Source organism: Oxyura jamaicensis, chromosome 3, assembly GCF_011077185.1.
Source record: "Oxyura jamaicensis isolate SHBP4307 breed ruddy duck chromosome 3, BPBGC_Ojam_1.0, whole genome shotgun sequence".
Lineage (NCBI taxonomy): Eukaryota > Metazoa > Chordata > Aves > Anseriformes > Anatidae > Oxyura > Oxyura jamaicensis.
In genome coordinates this window covers 22,072,764-22,083,469 of record NC_048895.1, presented here as the reverse complement: position 1 = coordinate 22,083,469, position 10,706 = coordinate 22,072,764, and the positions used below count along the sequence as shown (strand labels likewise).

The window sequence follows — 10,706 nt, the reverse complement described above, 5'->3', positions numbered from 1 at the left end:
GATCAGAGGGCTGGAGCACCTCTCCTATGAAGACAGGCTGAGAAAGTTTGCGTTTTTCAGCCTGGAGAAGAGAAGGCACCAGGGAGACCTTACAGTGACCTTCCTGTACTTAAAGAGGGCCTACAGGAAAGCTGGGGAGAGACTGGTTTATCAGGGATTGTAATGATAGGACAAGGGGTAACCGTTTTTCACTACAAAAAATAGATGGGTTTAGATAAGATAAGGAAGAAATTCTTCACTCAGAGAGTGGTGAGACACTGGAACAGGTTGCCCAGAGAAGCTGTGGATGCCCAATCTCTGGAAGTGTTCAAGTCCAGGGTGTATGGGACTTTGGGCATCCTTGTCTAGTGGGATGTGTCCCTGCCTATGGTGAAGGGGGTGGAACAAGGGGGATAGTAGATGGTATTTAAGGTCCCTTCCAACCCAAACTATTCTATGATTCTATGAATTTTCACATTGTTTCTTCTTGTTAATATGGTGTTTACTGTACATGGTCTGACTCTCCTTTTAAATATAATAAATAGGTTATTAGAAAACAACATAAATATATTAGGAAAGCTGTGAAACAAACTAGATGAACAATAGCTGTGAGAAGAATCAGAGGAATTTTATAAAAGAAATTATACTCTTCTGTCCCTTGTAAAAGTATTCTCTGGTATTTCTATACCTTCCCATTATTTGAAGCCTATTGAGAATTTTTCCCATGGAACTGTTGTCATTGTTCAGTAATGTATGGATACCATGTGTGTTGCTGTTAGACATTTTTTTGATGCACCCAGAATTGGTGGAAGGGACTCAATATAGTTAGCTGCTGTCGTGAAGAAGGGCTGCTTCTCCTTCCACCTATGAGCTCTTGCCAAGTACCTAAGAGTGGAAGAACTGCTGTCTCATGAGAATTTGACAACCATAAGGCTCACTGGGGCCTTCACTTTTTCAGCATAGTATGATCTCACTTGCACAATAGTCAACAAAAGTACAAAGGTTATGTGAATTTTGTTTTTCCTTTTCTTCTCCTCCCCCACATCTTTGGGAGTCTTAAAAAGACTGTATAACTAATAACACACTTTACCAAGTTCCTATTTCTTTTTTTTTTTTTTTCCTATTTCCTATGTGCATCGCTTATTTCATAAAAATAATTAATTTTTAAAAAGTTCTAAAACTTTTCACTGAGTAACTACGTGATCAGGAAAGCTTTCATTGTTCAGTAATTTTTATTTTTAATTTGCAGACTATCTTTTGGGCTGCCTAGTGGCCATATCATTCATAATCACTGTTTCTGTCAGTATTTTAAAACTGTGTGGGATGCTGAAGAATACTGTGGTTGAAAAGACTGAACTGTGAGAAAGACCAGCAAAAGGTTCTTTGCCTTAGATTTTGCTGCTTTAGCATTTTAGTGATGTATGTTCATGACTTGAGGTTAATGAGTTCTAATGTAGCTCCTTTATTTGCAGAAGAATATAAACTGTTTCCCACTCTTGACTTAACTGGTTCATACTTTCAGTCTACTAGGCATAAGTACCACATTTTGAAATTGCTGATTTTTGTCTTGGTTTCAGGTGGAAACCTCTGAACTGCAACAACTTGCATGTCATGAATTGTCATCTCCTTGGTAGATCTCTGCAGCCATTCCTTTCCCGTCCTTCTCACACTATATGTAGAAGTTACTATGCATTTCCATAGGCTGAGGAATCTCTTATTTATTAGGTGTTGCTAATGTTGAGTAAGTGTGTAAGCTGACCGGGACAACATTGCACAGCCATAGACTTTACTATGCTCTCTTGATATATATGGAGTCTACCTACTTGCTATCAAATAGACAAAGTTAAGGGGGATTAGTATGCCACTCTTGAGGTCACTTATAGCAAATAGTATTACAGGCTACTTGGGTTCTTCAGAAAAATGGCACAAGATGAAAAAAAAAAAAAAAAAAAAAAAAAAAAGCTTTGAGACTTACTGGGCTAAGGGACCATGTAGATGTCAAAGGGTGATGTTATCAGAACATGGACATTGAGTTTCTGGCCTACATTTTTGGTCAATTTAAGGCCAATTTATATTTTGTGAAAAAGTATTTCATATAAAGTGGGAAAATGTGCACCTATTTCTCTGCCTAATATTGCTTCAGATATTTCATTTAATTATCAGGTGTAGAAAAAAGATATTTGGAAAATGATATGCTGAATATGTTTTTAATGCACATTTTTTTTAATCTTATTTTCAAACCAACAATAAAATAGTTGAGGAGGTATGACCCTGAGGTATGTCGCTTTACAGCAAAAACACTTTCTCCTGGGACGGAGAAATATATCTACATATATGTCAAATGTGTAGAGAGTTTTCTTCAATTTAAACCTAAATTGCACAGTTGGGTTTCTTTTCAAGAGTGGAATGTAATATAGTCAACAGTGATTTTGTCTTCAGCTAAACCAAGAATTAATCTATCTATCTAGACTTAATTATGAATAAACTACATCATTTCATAGCCACCTTTTGCCCCATCTTAAACCTTGCAATCACAAATGTGTTATAATCTTCAATATTTTGTGGATGGTAAGCTCTTCAGGAGTATCTACCAAGTCTTGGAAGCATATACTGCTGAGACAGAGAGCCTAAGTTATTTATCACCTGGCCAAAAAGATTTATCGTCTGATTTATTGTCTGAAATGTGTTCCCATCTCAAGCTACTAACATTTTTGTTTAGAAAACAAACAAACAAACAAAAAAAAAAAAACACTTTTTTTTTTCTTTTCATTCTTTAATTTTCCCCATAAAAGTCATATAAGGCAAAGGCAGAAATAAAATCAACAGATATCAGGTTATTAAAGGTAATTGTTCTCAGACAGTACTGGGAGGACGAACAAGAGCTCACAGTGTTGACTGTCAGAATGCTCCTCGTAGCGGAGATACTGCATAAAAGTGTAGTTGCAGGAACACTTTAAAGAACAGTCCAACTAATTATCACTGAGTTACAGTGGGGTTTCCATAGAGGTACCTACGGCACCTACATTAATATAAAATTAGTTCATTATGATTCATGCTGTTACTGTAAATATCAAAGGAAATAATGATGTGATTTGTCCATTTGTCAGTTAGTACCACTGATATAAGTACTCAAAGTACTTTTTTTTTTTCTCCCCTGTAAAACACATCCAAAATGACAGTGCTTACCCTTTTCAGTCTTAAAGTTTTTCTTTTCTGAGATAAATATGAAACATTTTTATTTGATAGTTTGTTTATTTAATGTAGGACAAATATCAACCATTGATGCCCTTGCTTTACAAGCAACTAGATATGGAACCCCAAGGGATTTTTGCTTTAGGAAGCCTGTCAAATATGGTAGGATTCATAGTGTGTGATTTACCAGGAATTCCTCCCACATATATTTCTCTAGTGTCTGACTTGAGTTTAGCCTCTCACTTTTCTAGAAGAGAAAAGAATTGAAGAGTCTGTGAATCACTTTACCATACACAGCTCTGCATTGCTTTAGCATATATATCTTTTGAAGTGTAACACTTCAAAACCCAACTGAAACAGTTGTGTATACACTTTTATTTATGAAGCATTTCTCCATTGAGAGAAAAATCTTTTCTCAATTTCAAACAATCTTCCTCAATGTAGTTTCAAAAACTTCTGTTTTAAGTGAAGGCAAGATGAACTGAGCAATTTTTACAATATTAAGATGTTTTCCCTATTATTTTTTGTATATATTTTTTCAATTCTCAAGGATACACTCACTATACGTGCCTCACGATCTGTCATGTCCAGAATAACTGACTGAGGGAGAAGGCAATTCTGGAATACTTTGATTGCAGAATTGCAAACAAGACCAAAAGAACTTGCACTGGAAGTCTGACTTTTCAAATCTACTGGGAAGTCTCCAAGTCCAGTTGAAATCAGTTATGTACAGATACCAAACTCTTTAGAAAGTCAGACCATAAACATTTGTTTTTTATTCGACCACCCTCAATTGTATTTCAGAAAACTAGAATAGCCTCATTCTTGTCTGTAATTAGTAAAAATGCTGTAAAGTTACCTAAAAAGAATATCTGTCAACATGATGCAAAGATTCCTGCACTTGCATATGAAACCAGAATTGGCCATACTAATGGCAACCACTCAGCAATGACTTAAATCTTCACCGTGAAATACTGTGCTTGAATAGAAAAAGAATTACCTTTCTCTTGCTTGCCACATTGGAGTAAAATAGTATTTCTAGTTTTTGGAAGGAGAAATGACAGCTACAACTTTGTAGAAGATTGATTGTCATTAGATTTCTACTTTGATGTTCTTTCTGGGTATGTACTTCAGCCTGTGAGTGTTCTCAGAAATGGGGATATGTACTTAAAATGGGAAAATCAGAAGCCATCCTCTGAAATGGCTTCAAGTCTAATGAATCTTCCCATAGTTTTGCATTTATTGGTCTTAAGATTCCATATTTAAAGAGCTTAAAAAAAATGAGAAGTGAGAAAGATGGAGGAATATCCCCAAGAGAAATGACTCTTTGTAAGCTCAATATCCACAGTCTAAGCAGATCTGTAACATTCAGTCTTTAGTTCATGACAGTCAAAGCACTGTGTATGTATAGTCTGTACAGGGTTCATGCTAACCCATCACACAGCTTTGGAAGAGCAGAGATTTAGATTTCCTTATGAGATGAACAGTCCCCTGTGATTTTTGAGTTCGTATTAGTCAATTACACCAGAAAGACCATTATCCTCTCTAGAAATCTTTTTGATGTTTTGCTTTGAAATTGCAAATATGTTTTCTTTCTTTAAATTGAATAGGTAAAAAATAATTCAGGACTTTTTCTACAGCATACAGATAAGGAAACTATAATCAATACTACTGTCTGTTTTTTTTTTGTTGTTGTTGTTTGTTTTTTTAGAAATGTGGCTAGAACTGCAAAATAAAATAAATTAATGATGTGTCTAATTTGTTGGTAAAATGCACAAAATCTGGGATAATTATGAATGAGTATTAATAAGGTGTTTTGCATGACAAAAAGCTTGCTACTGATATAGTTATAGTGCTTCTCTGAGTTGTCCTTCAACATTTCAATTATAATGTCAATTGCTGTTTTTTCTAGGTCTAAAGCTGTTAAGACCTGTGAGTCTCTGAGATGGTTTTGTGTGTCTTTCCAGTTTCTCTGCCATATGCAGAGTTAGCTGTGAAACAGATATGCCTCGATTTTCCTAATTCCAGGGTGATGTTAGCTGCTACCCACTAACAGGTTTATTCATGTGTAATCTTTGGAAGAGTGTAATTGTTTTTCAAAGGATGTGGTCCACTGCTGAGGTTTTCAACAATTAAAGATGGGAGTGTGTGTTTATTCTGTTATATACACAGTACTGTTAAATAGTTAACTGCTTAACTGTGAACTATGTGAAATACTACCATGACCCGAATGTCTGTAGCATTAAATGTTTTCTTCTAAACTCAGTAGTTGTATAGACATTGAGTGCTATCACATTGTTTTATAGGTATTATTACCAGCTATGGCTTGTATATGGATGGTGTTCTGATACAAAATTCATCACAGCTAAATTGTTATGCTTATGGACTTGCTCCTTGGAGTCTGCATTCCTTCCGAGTCCAGGCATGTACTGCAAAAGGTTGTGCTTTGGGTCCATTGGTGAGTACATCAATTTGCATTCTGGGAGTGTAATAAATGTCAGATGGCAGTGAATATAAGAGTAAATGGTGATGATTCACTCTGGTCAGTACGAACCCATCTGGCAAAATGTGACATTTAAAAAAAATAAAAAATAAAAAATCCTGTTTAAGAGCTGCTGAAGTTTTGATAGGTCATTGTTAGGCACTGTTCCAAAGTGGAACATAGGTACAGCAAAGAAAGGCAAAATTTGAGGCTGAAATGCACATTACTGAAATTAAGTAGAATTAATGTTTTAAAGGCACAGATGTGGATTAGTCAGATTTATAAGAATATAATATAAAGAAAGAGTTACTGTTCCAGTAATGGGCAAATTTCTAGCTGACTGACCGAAAGGACTGAAGTTAATCTGAGAATTGCAGAAGTCAGAAGTTGCAATACAGGAGCAAGGAAAATATGGTGATTTGCAAATACCTTTTGAATGCAAATAAGTGATCAAAATATTCTACTGGATTTATTTTAACAGTCTTGTACAACAACCCATTTTTTTCAGGATTCGAGAATATAGGAATATTAAATATATTGTGAAAGCAAGCCTTCTGAGGCTTTTTTTTTATGTTGTTAAAGGCTGCTAGATGTATAAGTGAGCTGATAAATCCAGTATGATTTCATAGTGCTGTAGCTGATGAATAACTGGAATAATATGTACCATGCTTGGTTTGTTTTCAGGCATAAATGAAAAGAAACCTGTGATAATTCTGATATTTATTGTTTTGTTTAATTAACCTTATGTGTGCACTTTTAATTTTGTGAACAAACAAAGAAAAAGAGGAAAAAAGAGGAAAAAATGATAGTCTTTCATGTTGTTTGGTTCTCAGTTTTCCATCAATATATTGTGGAAATATATTCTCTGGAAAGAACTTTCAAGATTTTTTTTATATATATTATGATTTGTTAGTCACATTTCTAATATTCTCAAGAATGCTTTCTTTCAAATTCTGGTAACATCATCTATCTCTAAAAGATGACTAGACTATATAACCATTAAACATTTTACAGCTTGGATTACTTTGAATGATATTTACTCTTAAGAGCTTGAATGGCTTTTTGCCAGTTTTTCTTTTACATTTTTTACAACTTCCCATATACCCCAGAAGCAAAGCTTGTTTTAAGGTACTCAATGTGCAATACCCTAATCCATTGTATTAATAGTGATGTTTAAAGACAAGTCATTACCAAACTCTGCATGCAGAAGAAACATGATGCATGCTTTCAGTACTTCTGTCCTATCAAATAGTCATTAAAAGAGAGAACAGAACAACAGTAGTTACAGATATTAAAATATTTTTAATGGCCTTTTTCAGTGTCTCCATTGAACTCCATACTCATATCTTGACTTTTGAAATAATTCAAAGTAGGGGTTACTGTAGCTGATATTCATCTGCATCCTGTGATCAGTACACAAATTGTTTTCCAAAGCCGGTGATCCATCTCTAATCAAAGGAATTGAAGTACAACATCTTTATTTAGGCTCACCTAAGTGCTGCCAGGAAATTAAAACACTGCATCTTTATTTGACTTTTTGAAAGATTTTTATATCAATTACAATATAAATCCAACATTTAGAAAGGAAGAGAAGACAAGAGAGGAGAGGATAAGAGGGGAGAGCAGGGAAGGGAAGGGTAGAAAGAGGAGGAGAAGAGAGAAGATTACAAGATTGTTACAGTTTCCGTGTTTCAATTAGTTTTTCACTTGGGTCAGATAGTTGTGTGTTGTTTTTGTTTGTTTGTTTGTTTTGTTTTAAAATGTTAGTGATTATGATTTATTTTCAAGTGAAATGCAAATCTGTAATATGTAAATTCTAAAATGCTGAATTTGAATCTCTTGCTAGTAAAGCCAAATATTGCTTTTGTATCTGCTCTCTTTCTGTTAAGGAAAAAACAAAACAAAACAAAACAAAAAAACAAACAAAAAAAAAACAGGCTTATTAAGAAATAGTGTAACTTCTAATAGATTCTTTGGAGGAATTTGAGAGATCTTATATGCTGATGGTATTGAAATGTGTTAGTTCTTGTAAATATCAGATGCACAAAAAAAAAGAAGGAAATTAATGCAACAGTGGAATGCTTTGAAATGCTCAGTACTGAATTTTACCGCACTGTTTTTAAACTTTAATTTCAGCATTTTTGTTTGTGCCATAACTAGAAGTAAAGAGTACTACCTTTTAAAACTAGATGGATGACAATGGTTTTCCTTCATTATTATTCAATTTCTATTCAACTCCTATGATTGAGTGTTACTTGTATGTTAGCAGCATATTTTTATTTTTATTAAATTATTATTAAACATCTGAAAATATCAAAGGATTCTGTATAAAGTAATATTAAGGAAACAAAATACAAAATGTGTTTTAAAATAAGAAATGCTGAATGTTTATATGTGTGTTTTTAATTTATGTTTTTTTTTACACAAGATAATGTTTTTAAAGTGCACTGCAGAGGTGTAACTGTACAGGATGTTACATGAATTGCACTGATTCTGAACAGTATTTCAGTATTTTTTATACTGAAAAGACTAGCAGTTCATAAGGAAACGTTTTTAGTGTTAATTTTCTCCTGAGAAGCACTCATAAATTATAGACACAATACAGCTTTTGCAACTCTCCAGGTTATAGTAGAGATTACTACGAATTTGTACTGTTTTAAGAATATCTTAATCCTTTTCAGTAGTAAAAGTAGTTGATATTTGCTTCTCTAAGTTTCTAATGTGGTGAGTTCAGAGTACCCACATTAAGCAGCATAACCATATGGGAAATTAGTTTAGAAAGCACAGTTTAGTCAAATTCTTCCACAAGGAAGATTTTGACTGAAATATCAAAATAATAAATGTGATACTGATCCAGTGAATCTGTAGAGCATTTGTTTATCTTAAAGCATTATCATTATCAAGAATACTTTGCTAACTTTATTGGGGCAGCTCATCTATTTTAAGTATAATCTTGTGTTAATGGAGAGTGTATGAATACACATGTAGATATTGATGTACATCAAAGATATAGTCAGATACTTATAAACAATAGGCTTTCAAAATTTTACATGCAAAAATGTAAAATATTCATATTTCAAGGACAGAGAAATTATGCTTTGTTATTTTGATGATAGAGCAGGTGTGACATATTAAAAATATTAGCACTCCCATGAACTTTGCAGCTGAGAGGCGCTTAGAAAGGTGTGAAAACATCTTAAACTTTAGCAAATACCAAATACATAATGTATGAGAAACAAACTTGTTCCCATAAATAAGGTAATAACAAATTATTTTTTTTCATACCATTGAATGCTTACTACAAGATATGATATATGAATACTAAATTTCAGTAATTTTGAATGAGTATTTATTCAAATTAAAAATCTTTCATACTCACTACATTTTCTGGGTCTTTCATCATGTTGTATTTTTTCTCATTACAAGTAGATCTACTTACTGCAGCTTAAATTTTCTAGTTAAAATTAGAAATTAATTCAAGGTGCAAAGCATATTTTTCCTCTATCAAATATCTGCAGTAAGTATGTGCTTTCAGTTGTCTTTTAAAATACAGAAATTGAAAAATGTGTGGTCTTCTATATCTGCTTCCTCTCTTAAAACTAAGCTCATGTAGCCACATGAGGTTCCACCTGTGTTTTCAAGAAACAAATTCTTAAGTCTTTTCCAGTATTCAATTTCTGGTTTTTATGGGGGCCGTCAAATAGGTTATGTCAGTTTCTGGACAGCTGCAAACAGATGTAGGTGAAAGGGAAGTGTTAAAAAAAAAAATGACGACATAGTGTTATTTGGATAGTTGTTGCTTATGTTGCCCTAAAATAACTTTTCTTCAAATTTTGCATTTCTTATTTCTTGTCTGTTTCTACACTATGGCAATAAACCTTTAGCTCATGGTTGAATTCACAGGTAGAAGCTCGGACCATGGAAGCTGCTCCCGAGGGAACAATTGATACATTTGCTACTGTTGATGGGTCCAAAGAAGTTCAGTTAAAATGGCTTGCCCCAGATAAACCCCAAGGGCAATTGACCTACACAGTATTTGTCACTGGTCTCTTCTATGCTGATCAAGGTATTTTTTTTTTTCCTTTCTCCTAAGTCTAATGATAGCACTGATGTTCTGTTTATTTTTTATTTTTCAAAAAAATATATATATAATATTTAACACTATATATATAGTGTTAACTTTATATATATATAAAATATATAATATTTAACACTAAATTTTGCTGCTTTTTTTTTTTTTTTTTTTTTTTTTTTGCAACTCCATTGATTATTTTAGAAATTCCAATTTTATTCTTTAAGAACTACTGCTTTGATTTATGGTGCTTTATATTTGTACAAACACATACATTGGCAAATGAAGATAAGCCCTCTGCACTCATTTAGTCTCTAGATATACACATGGAGTCTTATCTTACCACCTTCATTCAGATAAGAAAGCTATACTCACAAAATTTCACTTGGTTTGCTTACATAAGTGGGAACTGTTCTTGAAAGCTGTTCATAATATGGTTGATTGTGGGTATATTTTAAATTTATATAAGTGGCTGTACAGCCAGCTACCTAAAAGATCATGCAATGAAATCAGACAATTAAAAAGAAAAAAGGAAAAGAAATATAACTCTTTATTTCCATATAAAAAACAGATTCACTATGCAATGCAAAACATTAAAAAGTAACAATTATTAGTTAAGCCATATTGTACCAAGGGCAGCTGTCTTGTTTCCATTGTTGATTTTTTTTTAATCCATGTCTTTTAAACCTAAACAAAGTAATACAGTTTTGTGTGTAAATGGTGCTAAGAGTAATAGAGTTAGACAGTGGTGTTACCCTTGTGTAAAAGACTGTATAAGGCATTAAAGTATGTAAATGAACATTTCTCCCAATGAATTATACAAAGTATCTGTTTTTCAATTGATAATAAAATGCTGTGTCCTCCAATTATTATAAAAATGTAAAATACTTGGGCAGTGAATAAAAATGAATGATCACAAAATATGTGTGAGCATTTAAAGTGTCAATATGACCTATTAAGCATGCTCTAAGGTATAATAAA

At 33.1% G+C, this 10,706-nt stretch overlaps 1 protein-coding gene across 1 annotated transcript in view; it reads left to right on the top strand.

Moving 5' to 3' along the window:
- The window catches only part of USH2A (usherin), a 414,223-nt gene that overhangs the window by 228,575 nt on the left and 174,942 nt on the right, over positions 1 to 10,706 (top strand). Inside the window, exons 36-37 of the mRNA XM_035320952.1 lie at positions 5,478 to 5,629; positions 9,557 to 9,719. Coding sequence (XP_035176843.1) covers positions 5,478 to 5,629; positions 9,557 to 9,719 — 315 coding nt within the window. The remainder of the gene's footprint in view (positions 1 to 5,477; positions 5,630 to 9,556; positions 9,720 to 10,706) is intronic.